Source organism: Muntiacus reevesi, chromosome 2 (genome assembly GCF_963930625.1).
Source record: "Muntiacus reevesi chromosome 2, mMunRee1.1, whole genome shotgun sequence".
NCBI classification, from domain to species: Eukaryota; Metazoa; Chordata; class Mammalia; order Artiodactyla; family Cervidae; genus Muntiacus; species Muntiacus reevesi.
In genome coordinates, this window is record NC_089250.1 from 61,621,524 (window position 1) to 61,636,370 (window position 14,847).

The window sequence follows — 14,847 nt, forward strand, 5'->3', positions numbered from 1 at the left end:
ATAGCTGTCTTTAGAGTGTCTAATGAAGCAACTGTCTGGAGACCAATGTTTATTTCAACATGGTTGGAGTTGTTTTTGCTTCAGCTTTCAGAGCCAATAAAGCTGGTTATTAGATTCTGTAATTGCTGCTGTAATTACTCTCTTGGAACCAGCAAAGGCATAATTAAATATGGAGATTCCAAGGACTATTTTTTTCCAGCTAAAAGCAGCTTTTTAAACTTCTGTTGGCCTGGGTTAGATTTCAGTCGTTAAAGCATCGTGTTTATGAATGACACGGGGTGGGGGTTCTTTGGCAGAAAAGGGGTTTATTTGGACACCTCTTCTTTGAATATTTGGTTTGGATGTTAACCTTGTTAACTCCCCATACTTGTTTTTATCTTTTTTCCCATTTTACCCCAGTTTTATTGAGATATAATTGACATATAACATTATGTTATTTTTTAGGTGCACAACCTAATGATTTAATATATGTGTATATTGTGAAATAATTATCAAAATACACTTAGTTGACATGCATCACCTCACATGATTACATTTTTTAAAACCTCGTAATGAGAACTCAGTACTTGTTTTTTTTAACTCAGGAATTTGGAGAAGTGAGGCAAGACATATGTAAAACATTAAGTCTGACCCTTTGGGCTTTGGCTATATAGAAGCACATTTTTGTGGTCAGCAATAAGCTTGGAATGGAGAATGTTTACTTGAAGTGGAACGGTGTGCAGGAAGAGTGGCATGTTACTCATTTGTTTTGCCCTGACTTATACTTTACCACTGTGCCACACGTTTAGACATGGGGCAGATGGTGAAGGAGGGCTGGGTCAAGTGCTGTGAATATTTATGTTTACACATATTCTTGCAGCCCAAAGGCTGGCCCCATGTCTCATTTCAAGGTTACTCTACTGGTGAACCGTGTATGGAGGGGAAAATTAATCACATACCCTTTCTTTTTAGGGTTCTCAACTAGTTGAGAAATAGAACAGGAGTTGGATTGGGGTAAACAAATGGACTGTCTCTACCAGGAACCATTATGGAGATTTCTGTGCAAAGAGGCGAAGAGACCATGCGAACCCTGCAGGTTGGAGGGGGAGCCCTAGAGGCTTCTAGCTCAGAACCTTTTCCTCCTTTCAGGGCACACCTCTTGGCAAGGACAGAGGGGAAGGGCAAGCACTTGCCAAAGTTCCTGTTTCATGGGTCAGGACAAATGCAGGGAAAGAATCCTGCCAGATGACTGTTTTAACCACTGTTTCAATGAGACGTTATCTTTTCTCTGTTGAATCAGAGGTACACAGGAGATAAAATATGGGTGTACCCCACATGAGGAACCCTGCGGAGAATATATGAAAAACTTAAAAATAGATGAAATTGGAGATTCAGTTTAATATAATTAAGCATACTGTGTACCAGGCATTGTGCTGGATGATGGCTTGTAAAGATGCATAATACAAACATTATTTCATTCATGGGGGTCTCTGGCTTACCCCCTGATATGTTTGGGTATTTGCTTCCAGATAAGTTATTGCCTGGGGGATTTTAGCAGTGGGGTGCAGATCAGAGAAATTGAAGACTAGCTTACAAGGAGTCCCTGCCAATTGAAAATGTATTAGAGAAAAAGTTAAAGCAGTTCTAAATATGCTGTGATGTTAACAGGGAAAGAATAAATTTGGTTTTAAAAGTCAGAACACAGCTGACTGTAAAATCACGGCTCCTACTGTACTCAGGACACGAGAAGCAGGGCAGATGTCACCTCGCTGTTTGTTCTAAAGAACTGTCCTCGTGTCACTTAGCATCGTCCGGAGCCTGTGTGGGAAGCAGGGGCCCAGGGGTTCACACAGGCCAGTGGTTGAGCCCCTGCCCGTCTTGTACCAGCTGGCTGACTCGGTTGAGCCGCTCCACCTTTCTGATCTGTCTGGTCTGTGCCCCAGGACTTTGCGGGAGGATTAAATGAGGAGGCAGATGGTTCTATGCAGCAGGCGCTCAGAGCACCTGTTGAATCTCAGCTGATGAACAAGTTCTAGGCTGGGCTCTGCCTGGGTGGTGAGGGCAGCTGAGGAGGGCCTGGGAAGGGGCACGTGTGGGGCGTTGGCCTGAGAAGGTTTGGGACTCACTTGTTGATTGGGGGTGTCTGAGTCAGTTTCAGCACCAGGGAGTCAGGAGGACGCAAGGCCAGGCCCTGACCACTTGTACAACAGGGCTCTTCCAGGCTATCGTCCCTGTGCCTCGATGGTCAGTGGCAAAAGGATCCGGACTTGGGGCTGGGGCTTCCAGAACCTGGTTCGAGGCGAGAATCCAAATCCATTGCCAGCCTCGTTAAACCACTCAGAGGCTTTGTCCTGCGGGCAGAGGGAGGGTTGAGGGCTCGTAAGCAAAGGAATGACGTGATTGGGTTTGTGTTCCCTCTTCTGTGACCCTGCAGTTCCCTTGACACTCCCTGCTAGCCTGGACTGCCCTCCGTGGCGAGGTCCTGCGTGGCTTGTTCAGTGGGGGGCATAGCAGTCAGCGTGGCAGCCCGTGACGGCGGAGTTCCATACCTGGCTTAATCTACTCTCTGCCGACTACCACTGGTAACCTGAATTACCTCTCTGAACCTGTTTCCTCCGCTGATAAAGAGTGGTCATTTCTACTTTAAAGGGTTGCTGTTGTGAGGTAATTACTTGGCAGGCATGGCTTAGTACTAGCAGAAGGTGCAGGTGTTCAATAAAGGGGATGCCTTGGGGACGCCTAGATGTGACTGCAGGTTGAATTTCTTGACGTCATAGGCTGGTCTGACCATTCACACCAGGATCAGAGAACTAGCAAGTGGAGCGGCTTTTCAGCTTTTAATGAGGCACGTTTCATGTTCGGATTTTTTGGAGCGTTTCTTTAGCCTGCTTTTTCTTTTGGCTGGAGGAATTTTCCTGGTGATTTTGCCTACTGCTTTTGGAGGAACTGTGGACTTAAGGTTTGCTTACATGTAAGCCAAGGCCCTTTTCCCTTGGCAGATGGTTTTCAGGGGGCAGTCCTAGGCTCACAGGGCACTTGAGTGGAAGGAGTACGGGACTAATTCAGATGATATGTGGAAAAACCACAGCCCTGTTGGGGAGGTGATTGGCCGTGGCCAACAGCCTGCAGGGGGTGGCTCTGGTGCAGAGCTCGGGGACACAGTGGGCACAAGTGCACGGGTGTGTTGTGTGTCTGCATATATGTGTGAGGCTAGTGCTGTCCAGGCCAGGGCAGGTGCCAGGCAGCTTCCCTGGCCCCACCATTCCTTCTGCTTGAGTCTGCGCAGAGCCTTCCTGAGCTTTATGCTCAGCTAAGATACTTTTCAGTGTAAAGAGGGAAGCTAAAATAGTAAGGAGAGGAAAACCTGGGCTTTGAGTAGGGAGGTGTGGTTTGGCCTTTGCTCTGCTACCAGTTCACCTTGATCAAAGTGCTCGCCCTGACTGGATCTTAAAACAAGGTGATCGCTACAGCCTTAACACACTGGGAGGCCAAGAGAGGTGATAGCATTGATTTGACCCAGTGGTCAGACTCTAGATGAGGCCCTGACAGGGAATTCTGTCTTTATTTCAGTTGCTCAGTCCTTTCTATGATAAAGAATGCTGTCGTTACCATCCTCAGGCATGGAACCTTTGCTTGAATCACAAGGGTCTTGCTCTTGTTGAATACATTTCCAGAAGGAAATTACCGGGTCAGAGGGCCGGAAGAACATTATGGCTGTTGCTATGCGTTGCCATGTGACTTTTCAAAAGCACTATAACAATTTGCAGTTGTGGGCTGTGTGTGAGATGGCATTTTAACGCCAAATGATCCAGTATTTGCTATAGTCATTATTTATTATTTTGTAATTTAGTTGACATAGAATGATACTTTAAAGCCGCTTTATAATAATTAGAGGGGTTTTGGGGGTGTCCACTGTGTTAAATGTTGTGCTAAGTGTTTGCTTATATGTTATCTCATTCGCATCAGCCTCTCAGGGAGGCTCAGCAGCTCGTTGAGGCTGAGAGCTGGGGTTTCAACCTAAGGCAGTCTGACCTCAAAGCACTCTCTTGTTTGGGGTGCCGACCATGCTTTGATTTATGCGTGTGGTTCCCAGAGAGTGTGAACTTGGGCTTAGTGCCTGGCTGCATTTTGAAGAATGTGAATTTTGTATAGTTTTCTCTTGAGTATTGAATATGCTCTTTGTGGAGAAGAGAGTATTAGCCCTCTCTTGTAGTGAAAGCAGAAACTGAAGTGCATCCATCCCAATTAGGAAGACAACTCAGTGAACTCTAGGATGCTGCCCTGTGCCTGGGCTCTCTGAAACCCTGTTTTCTCCCCCGCCATGTAGCGGCACTTCAGGCTCTGAAGCGCAAGAAGAGGTATGAAAAGCAGCTGGCGCAGATCGACGGCACGCTGTCAACAATCGAGTTCCAGCGAGAGGCCCTGGAGAATGCCAACACCAACACCGAGGTGCTCAAGAACATGGGCTATGCCGCGAAGGCCATGAAGGCTGCCCACGACAACATGTACGTGGCACCCGCTGGGGGAGGGGGTGCACACGCGGAAGGGCAGTGCTGGCCGTGCAAGGCCTCAGTCCTAGGCCCTTGACTTACCCATTCAAGCACCCAAGTTTGTTCTGATTTGCGTCTTTTCTGGAGCTCTTCTGAAATGGATTATGTGCCCCACCACCCCCAGAAGCAGATCTCATGGAACGAAACTCTTTTCTGAGTCATTCAGGGTTATTGGAATGAATGTAGAGTTTTAAGCTGGAAAGCTTTGTCTTCTTAGAAGATTCTCTTACCCGGGCTTCTGATCATCTAGGTGGGGAAGTTTGTCCCAGAGAGGGGAGGTGACTTGCCCTGGGTTATGGGGGAACTTGGATAGAACTGGGATTAGAATCAGTTCCCGTGACTTTCTCCTGAAGCTGTCAGAGGCCCTGAAAGGTGTGGTACATTTGAGGGCTTTAGCTCTTTCTCTTCCTGGGTCTGTTTTTGGTGGGATTTTCCCTCCCCGTCACTCTTGGGTTTTGGCTCTTGTATTGACAAGTGTTCTTGACCTCTGCATTCCTTCCTTTATGTGGCTACTTCTCATATTCTGTGGCCTAAGACACCAGATAACTGAGCTGTTACATTTGTAATTAAAGGCCAGGTTAACATTAAGCCCCAAATGAGGACTTCTCCCAAATAGAACAGAATTCTGCATTTGTTTTAGTGCTCTAACTTGGCATCATATATTTGCGGGTGCTGGGAGCCTTTTTGCTTCCTTTTGGGTCCTCTGCCGTGCTCTAAAACAGGGGTTGGCAGAATCTGGCCTGTGGGCCCCAGGCAAGTCCCCTGCTGCCAATTGCTGTAAATAAAATTTTATGGAAACACACTTGTGTCCCTTAATACACACCATCTGTGGCTGCTTTTGTGGCACAGAGCAGGCTTGAATTTTTGCAACAGAGATCGTGTGGCCCAGAGATTCTAAAACATTTATTACTATTTGGCCCTTTACGGGAAAAGCTTGCTGATCCCTGCCCTAGAAGTGTGGGATTACAGGAAAAGTAGCCTTCAGGTAACTGAGCTACCTGTCGGGATGTTCGTCAGACTGAGCTTCCTGAGAGAGGTGCGTGTCCCCTACATGTCCCTGTTCCCCATAGCACAGCACCTCTTAGTGAATTCTGTGCTTGGAAATACACGTGTATATATGATATTGATTGATTGTAAGTTTATTGACATTAGAGATAGTGCATAGGAAATAATCTGCATTGTTTGCTTTTCCTTTGGGGCCTTGTAGAGGAGCCATAGTGGATTTGTGTAGATGGGAAGCGCTGGTCACGTTGTGTGGTTCTGTTGTAGGATTTGTGATTTTACCTATCACTGTGCAGAGTTGCCCTTGAACTTGAAGAGCCATTGATTCAGGAGTTCCCAAGTCCCACGGTCTCATCTAATGAGTTTACCAGCTTGCATGAGAGACTCTCACGATGGAATCTAACTTTGCCAGCTTTATTTCCTCTAGAGTGTTAGACTGGTTGACGTCTAAGGATGCTTTTGTCCTCTTGATTCTGTCATTCTCTAGTTTAAAAGAGGGGGAAGAAGACAAAGACAAAAAAGGAATTCCATGAGACTTCCCTGGTGGTCCAATGGTTAAGACTCCATGCTTCCACTGCAGGGAGCCTGGGTTCGATACCTGGTCGGGGAACTAAGATTCCACATGCCACTCAGCACAGCCAAAAAAAAAAAAAAGGAATTCCTCAGAGGGAGTGATTGTGGGGCTGAGACTGGGCAGCAGATCCTTGTTTCTGCCTCACAGACCCTCTGTACATAGACTAACACAATGCTCATTTCATTTAAAGGGACATCGATAAAGTTGATGAGTTAATGCAGGACATTGCTGACCAGCAGGAACTTGCAGAAGAGATTTCAACAGCTATTTCAAAACCTGTAGGGTTTGGAGAAGAGTTTGACGAGGTGAGTGGTTTCGTGCTGATCATACCAGCTTCTCAGATGATCCTCGGGCTGCCTCTGATGTGCAGTTGAGGCCTCACTGGCAGGGAGTATATGGTCTGGAAATCACCAGGTCTCCTCCCTCCAGAGACCTGAACGTAGACATAAGGTGTGGCATGAACCCTCCCGAATTCTGGGTTTTGAGGGATGCTTTCAGTGTTTGGGGGAGCTAAGGTAGAGTAAAGGGACTTTTGTCGGGACATCTCAGCAGACTTCAGGTCAATACTGGTTTCAGCAAGCAGTGACCCAGCACCTTTCCGTGGTGGGCCCCTGGGCTCAGAGCAGGGACAGCCGAGGTCACCATGCCCTGAGGAATTTACAGGGTTCCCCTCAGACAGCCCTCCCAGCTCTGCTGGGAGACAAAGGTGAAACCAGGGAAGGAATGTTTGTATCTGATCCCTGAAGGATTCATCTGGAACTTGGCTGCCTACCAATTTCTGCCATAGCAGTTGGAACCTTGAAGCTCTTAGGTTTTTAAAATACATTTACAGGCTCTGTACCTCATTCTGCCTTAGATTTGAGTCCACTGAAGGTCAGGGCCTCTCCGCCGAACCTAATCCTTTGTGCTGACTGCCGCCGCATAGCTGAGAAAGCAGCCTGTAGCTCTTACCCTTGGCTCCTAGCACCAGAGCTTTCATGTTTTCAGACTGGAGTTCAATGGGTTAGTCAAGTTCATTTCAATTCAGCAGACATTCCTGAACATTCACTCAGTGCACCCAGTTCTGAGATAGAGATAGAAATGAAAACATACGATCCCTTTTCTCAAGATGCTCCCAGCCTGGTGCAGGGACCCCACATAGACATCAGCAATTGCTCGATGGTGTGCTCCGTTCACCAGTAGAAGTGTGTTTAGGATGAGTCACAGAGTGTGCACTTGGAGTCCATATGCCCTGACCTTCTCAGAAGGGATGTATGTCCCCTGAGCTGTTGGGTAAGAGGCACCACAGGAGGGGCTGGGGTTCCCCAGGGTCTCGCTCTCATTTTTGTGTTTGCTTTTCCCAGGATGAGCTCATGGCAGAATTAGAAGAACTAGAACAGGAGGAACTAGACAAGAATTTGCTGGAAATCAGTGGACCGGAAACAGTCCCTTTACCAAGTGTTCCCTCTATATCCCTACCATCAAAACCCGGTGAGTACTTCTCATCCACAGTCATGACACACCCACGGCCCATGGGGTAGGTGACCTTGTGGCCGGTTGGCTTCGGTTTGGGGCCTGAGTTGCCCAGAGTTGAGAACCAGGCAGCATCCGTTGTGACAGCCCTGATGACAGTGTCAGCTCTTCCCTCGTCTCCTAACCTTGGCACTGTTGGCATGGCCGAACCGTTCTTTTAGTGCAGACTGGGCGGGGGCCTGTGCTGCGCCCTGTGGATGGTGAGCCGCACCCATGGAGGGGAGTGGCTTAGATTAGAACTCTTCTGGATTCTCCCCTCTCTCCCCCACATTGGATGCTCTGGCCAGAGGCCACACGTGGATCCTATTGGACTCTTGGTGTTGAATCCTCCCTGTTTTGTCTGACTCTGGTGTTGGGGAGGGGAGGTGCTCGGGAAACTGTGCCTGGTTATCTAGAGCTCTGCGTTGCAGCTTTTAGGCACAGAGAGGCAGTCTGCTGATAGCCTGGAGACGTGGCGGGCTGCACGGGCAGCGCTGTTTTGTAGCCACGGGGTAGCGCAGCCCTGGCATCCAGCCAGAACTCGTGGAGAACACAATGGCCAGCCTTCCTAAGCAGCCTTTTCTGTCTTCACACAGCCAAGAAGAAGGAAGAGGAAGACGACGACATGAAGGAATTAGAGACCTGGGCTGGAACCATTTAACCGGTCCAGTGCGGGCTGGGCCCAGACAGACTCTGGTGGCCTGCGCGGCGGGCAGGCGCGTGTGTGTGCGGGGCAGGCCGGACGTGGTGCAGGCAGGTTCCATCGCTCTCGAATCTCCCTCCAAAGCAGTAGGGCCGCATCACTGCTCACTCCGCATAGCATGGTCTGCACCCAGCGGGACAGGTAGGGGTGGGGGAGGGGGTGGGGGGGTGGGAGGTGCCTGCTGTTTATAATGTTCAATTTCTGTAAAATAAACTGTATTTGCAAATCCAACATTGAGCTTCTGGACTACGCTAACTCCACTGCTGAACCTCAATGGCAAGGGTCGACCGTTTGCAGTCAAAATGACCTGAAAATGTAGCCTCTGTCCTTTTAAGTCAGCTGACTTGTCACACATCTCTTTGTAAGACGTGTATGGTACTGGCAGAAGAGTCGTTTTTTAAAAGCCATAGGCTTTTCCTTGTCCTTAGCTGTAATAATGCATCTATTTTGGTTTCCTCGAGAGCTGTATTTCTGTCCATCACCTGTGTACTGGCCCCTGTGTTTCCCACTCTGGCCCACTCCTCACTCCCACTCCCCTGGTCTTTCTGGAGTTTGTGACACTGATTTGAAATGGATGATGTGCTCTTGAGAGTGTGTGAGATTGTTTGAGTTAAATTCCAGCTATACATTTTTCTAACATAGCTCTAAGGTCCTTGTTGCTGTTTGTGATAACTGATAGATAACCCATTGGAAACATGTGCATACATTTATATTCAGATGAAATTATGGTTTGCACTGTCTATTAAATATCTCGATTAATTTTCATACTTTGCCGTTGTGTTTAATCAATCAATCATTGGTTTTGGGAGGTGACCCTTTCCAGGTCAGTGTGGTGTCCAGGGGAGTCTGGAAACATCGAAGACCCAAGCATGATGTGTATCAACAATTTGAACCAAGAGCAGAGTGTGTCTTTCTGGAGACATGTTTAGGTTCCAGAAGCCCTCACCTTGTCTGGGGACCCCCTGGGCACATTTCAGGAGTGAGTTGGTGCTTGTGGGGCTCCAGGATCTTCTCTAAGTTCTCTGTCAGCGTCCATGGGCAGTGCCCGCAGGACCACAGACCCTTCACCTGTTGGAAGCATTGGTGTGCCCACGGACCAGGCCCATCTGTGTATTGACGAAAATAGCCTTTCCTGTGGGGTGGAAGGTGTAGGGCAGCGACCAAAAATTGAGGACACAAATGCTAGTCTCAGGTCTGCTGTGACTTGCCCTGTGATTTTGACCCGGCCTCTAAAGAAAACCTCTAAAGGTTTAGCCTTACACTGTCTTAAGAATCTGATGAACGGCTTCCCTGATGGCTCAGTGGTAAAGAATCTACCTGTCAATGCGGGAAGCACGGGTTCAATCCTTGGTCCGGGAAAATCCCACGTGCTGCGGAGCAACTAAGCCGGTGCACCACAACTACTGAGTCTGTGCTCTAGAGCCCGTGCTCCGCAAGGAGGGAAGCCACCGCAGTGAGAATCTGCGCACCGCAACTAGAGAGTAGCCCCCCGTTTGCCCCAACTAGAGAAAAGCCCATGCAGCAGTGAAGACCCAGCCCAGCCAAAAATCAATCAGTCAAAAAAAAAAAAGAATCTGATAAACACTGTGGACCCTCTCCTTCAAAAAAGTTGATCTATGCACATTAATCCTTTATTCTGCATGCAAATGGGCAGAATCAAGAGGATCCCCTTCCAGTGCCCATCTCTACACCTTTTCAGATTAAAACCAACCTGATAAACAAGGTCCTACGTTAGCACAGGGATATCTGCATAGCATATACTGTATAGCACATGCAGTATATATATGTATAGGATATGCTGGATAGCACAGTGTCCTGGGGTAAACTATAATGGAAAAGAATATTAAAAAATGTATATATCTGTGTGAATGAATCACTTTACTGCACATCAGAAATTTACACAACACTGTAAATCAACTATACTTCAATTTAAAAATTAATTTTAAAAAAAGTCATAAAAAACCCAACCTGAGTTTGCAATTAAATATGCCACTGCTCACTGGGTGCCCTGTGGCAAGCTGCCCACCTGCCCTGAATGTCATTTTCCCGCCTGTGAAACAGCCACGCCAGACCAGATCATTTCAGATGTCCCGTCTGCGAAGCTATTCCTGCCCTCCTCCTCCCCCTTCACTGCTCCTCCACCCATGCTGCCACACTTAGAATCGGGACTTCACCACTGCGGCTTGAAGATTAATGGCTCGAGTGGATGTTGCCTCTGGTGTTCTCAGAAGTTCTTTCCACCTTAAGAAGAATTTAATGGCAGTGTTTGCTGCCAGATTCCCCTGTCTCAGCCTACAGTTGGTGTTCTGCAGGCATCATTTGGTGTGGGAAATGCACAGTGGCCATTATACTTTTCTAATCAGCCACTTCAGGGGTGTCTCACCCTGGGAGTAGGAGAGGGGAGCTGGCGGACCCAAGCATCCAGTTCTAGCAGGCCTGAAGCTAATTCCTGGGCAGTGTCTGAGGCCCCTGTGAGGAACACTGCTTATTCCTACTTGATGTGGGCTTTGTCCCAGGCCTGTGGAATGCTGTGTTCAGTAACGCCCAGTCCTTTTCCTGCTCTCTGGAGGTTCTAAGGATGGAGAGAGAAGTGACCGTGTTGGGATTCCTTGGCTATAAGCTACAGAAGATTTCAGCTGGTACAAACAGTAAAGACATTGACTTAACCATTCAAAACTTACTCAACAAATATTTATTGAGTGCACAGGTGCCTTAAGACTATGGAAATTTATTCTGTTACAGTTCAAGAGGTCATAAGTACAAAATTGAGGTATCAGCAGGGCCACACTTCAGAGGCCTAGTAGGGAGGATCCTTCCTTGCCTCTTCTATCTTCAGGGAGCTCCTAGCATTTCTTGGCTCGTAGCTCCATCACTTCAGTCTCTGCCTCCATCTTCACTCCTTCTTCCCTGTCTGTGTGTCCTTTCCTGTCACTTATAAAGACACCTGTCATTATGTGTTAGGGTCCCTAATTCAATGTGATCTCATCTTGATCCTTAATTACATCTGCAACGACCCCATTTCCAAGCAAAGTGACATTGTAGGGTTCCAGATGGACATTAGTTTGGGGAACACTGTTCAGTGCACGATGGTGCCTCACACAGCTGTGAGGTCAAGGCCTGCAAAGCACCTCTCAGGGCTTTGGCAGCTCTGTGAGGTGGGTAGAGGTGGGAAGAACAGGTTATTATGAACCCCATTTCCTAGAGGTGAAAACTATGGCTTAGAGAACCTTCTGGTTCCACGCTGATATGCGACAGAAGCAGCTAATGAGTTTCTTGTCCTATGAAGGCCATTTATCTAACATCTGTATTTTGGGCAGCTTTGTGCCAGCTCTCACAAAGTTCTTGGTGAGGAAATTAGGCCATCATCATCCTCCTCCTCATCATTGCCACCACAGGCTGGATAATCAATGCAGTGAAACCAGTTAAACCAGTTAAGTAGGAGACAGCACTTCCTTGGTGGTCCAATGGTTAAGACACCACCCTCCAATGCAGGGGGCATAGGTTCAGTCCTTGGTCAGGTAAGGTCCCGTGTGCCTTGGAGTGTGGTCAGAATTTTTAAAAAAGGAGGCACCTGACCGAGGAGGAAGCGCTCTCTCAACCAAGACTGAGCGGTGCTAAGGACTCAGCACGAGAAAAGTTGTGAAAGACATGGAACTAGGAGGACAGTTTTCAACAGCATGTGCAAAGGCCTGGAGGCCATCTTGGGCTTGCTTTTGGGTCTGAGCGGGACAATGACACAGAATCGATAGACCTTTGATAAGTATTTATTCAGTGAATGACAGGTGAGGAAACTGAGGTGCCAAGGTACTTCAAGACCCATAGTAAGTACAGTCCGAGCTTGAGTCCCTGTCTCCCCAACCAGATCTCTTCCTGTCTGCCCTGGGTACCCACCTTGCAGAAGGAGCTTCCTTCCTTCCTGCTAAGCTGCATTCTGACCTTACCCAGAAAGCAGAGGAAGCAGGTGGAGCTGGGAGAGACGCACAAACCTTTGGGTCCTGCAGCCCAGGCTCTGCACCAATCCCAGGCTAGATTTCTGTGAGGCTCTGGCTAACCCAGGCCCAAATTCCCACAGGGCAATATAGGCTGCAGCAGGAGAAAACAGAGGTGTGTACGCTTTTGGACTTTTTGGTTTTCAACAAGAACAACAGTCTCAAAAGAATAACAAGCGTTAAGGGAGCATTAATAACAAGCGTCTTAACCAGGCGCTTAATCTGCTTCATCTCATCTCATTTAATCCACACAAGAACTTCAGGGATGGACCTGAAGTTTCAGGGATGGACCACTCACTGCCCTGTTTTATAGTTGAGAAAACAGGTTCAGGGGGATAAAGTGACTGGGGTCCCAGGTCACTGAGCTGGTGAGCAACAGAGCCACAAGAATCCAGCCCCAAGCCCTTCCCTGCTGTGGTGGTGTGGGAGGGCTAGATTCAGAGACTCCTGTCTCCCGTAGAAGGTGCCAACTCTGAACATGACCAAGTGCTGAGGCCCAAAGAGGAGGCCAACTCTCTTGGAAATCTTCCTGCTGAGAGTAGAAAGTCCACAGGCAACAGGATCTGGAATCATCCAGCTGACCTGGAATGGAGCTGTGGGTCAGAGTCATTCAAACAGTGGATGGAGTTGGGCTCCTCACTCTTTCCCCAAGGGGCTTTTTTAAAATTAATTTTTATTGGAGTATAGTTGCTTTACAATGTTGTGTTAGCTTCTACTGTCCAGCAAAGTGAATCAGCTGTATGAATACACATATCCCCTCTGTTTTGGATGGATTTCCTTCCCGCAAAGGTCATCACAGAGCACTGCGTAGAGTTCCCCGAGTTACAAAGTAGGTGTCCACAGGAGCTTTGAAGACGGGACTCCTTTGGGGCTGGTTTCCCCTCCCCCCCAGACCATCTCACTGGTACTACCTCTGTTTCCTTCTCTCCCTCCTCTGCTTGGGCAGCTACATGGGGGGCACTTGGTCCCCTCGCAGGAAGTGTGAACAAAGACACTATAGTATACACAATGGCAGTTCCACTTACCTATTGCTTCACAATAAACCACCCTGAAACTTAGTTGTGAAATGCAACTATTTCCTTATGCTCACAGATTCTGTGTTCAGAAACTCAGAAAGGACCCAGAGGGTATGACTTATCTCTGTTCCATGGTAATTAGGGCCTCCCCTGCCAAGCCTGGGAAGGCTGGTGACGTCATCGGTTGGAACATACGGAGATGTCTTCAGTTGCGTGGTATGTGTGGCTGTGGGTGCTGGTTGCGGGCTGGGACCTCCCCTGGGGACTCAGCAGGAACACATGGCTTCTCCATGTGGCTCGAGCCTCCTCACAGCATGCAGGCCTTGGTGTTGTCCAAAGTCAGGGCTCTAAAATTGATGGTCCCAGCCAACAGTGTTGATGGTGTATCTATCACCTTTATGACCTAGCCTTGGAAGACATGCAAAGTCATGCAAAGTCACAGTGCTGTGTTTTACTGGTTATATAAGCTGCAGATTCATCCAGGTTCAAGGGGAGGGGAATTAGACTCCACCTCCTGATGAGGGCAGGGTTAGTTCTAAAAGAGCATGGGATGTGGGGAAGGATAAATTGTGAGATTGGGACTGACATACATACTACTATAGACATATAGTGGGCTTCACCGTTGGCTAAGCAGGTAAAGAATCCACCCGCAAGGCAGGAGACACAGGTTTGATCCCTGGGTCAGGAATAGCCCCTGGAGGAGGACATGGCAATCCACTCTAGTAATCTTGCTTGGAAAATCCTATGGACAGAGGAGCTTGGCAGGCTACAGTCCATGGAGTCTCAAAGAGTTGGATATGACTGATCGACTAACACTCACTCACTCAGACATAAAGTAGACATATGCACATTACTATATAAAATAGATAACAAATAAGGACCTACTGTATAGCACAGGGAACTCTACTCAATATGGGAAAAGAATCTAAAATAGAGTGAATATATGTGTATGTATAACTGAGTCACTTTGCCATACACCTGAAACTAACACAACATTGCAAATCAACTGTACTCCAATAAAATTTTTTTAGAAGAAAAGACAAAAGAGCATGGGGGACAGGAGACATCATTTGGGCCATATTCGGGAGGAACCATCTGCCGTGAGAGCTGACACAGAATGCTTAGTATGTGCCAGGTATTGAATTAACTCATCCGGTCTCTGATACACCATCCAGGGAAATTTTTTTGAATCCATGCCACATCTATATCTGAATCTGTATCTCTACCATCTGTATATCTATATATACACACACTCACACAGAGTGGTATATTGTGTACATAATACATACACAACCCCTTGAAGTTTTAAAACGCTGGGATAAGAATATAATCAGCAATTCTAATCTATTCTTATTGTGTTTGAAAGGAGGCAAAAGATTTACCTCTGAAATCCGTCCCCCTTTCCTCCCCTCCACTTGGTCCAGGACACCACTGAATCTCATCTGGGCAACTTCAGCAGTTACCTCTCTGAGGTCATTGCCACCACCATGATGGACCCTTACTAACCCTCTCCTCATAGTAGCCAGAGCCGTGTGGTCATTCT

At 47.7% G+C, this 14,847-nt stretch overlaps 1 protein-coding gene across 1 annotated transcript in view; it reads left to right on the plus strand.

The window, feature by feature from the left end:
* CHMP4B (charged multivesicular body protein 4B) overlaps nucleotides 1–8,447 on the plus strand; it is a 44,418-nt gene extending 35,971 nt beyond the window's left edge. Inside the window, exons 2-5 of the mRNA XM_065921840.1 lie at nucleotides 4,307–4,484; nucleotides 6,296–6,410; nucleotides 7,449–7,575; nucleotides 8,193–8,447. Coding sequence (XP_065777912.1) covers nucleotides 4,307–4,484; nucleotides 6,296–6,410; nucleotides 7,449–7,575; nucleotides 8,193–8,257 — 485 coding nt within the window. The 3' untranslated portion in view covers nucleotides 8,258–8,447. The remainder of the gene's footprint in view (nucleotides 1–4,306; nucleotides 4,485–6,295; nucleotides 6,411–7,448; nucleotides 7,576–8,192) is intronic.
* Nucleotides 8,448–14,847: the final 6,400 nt, after the last annotated feature.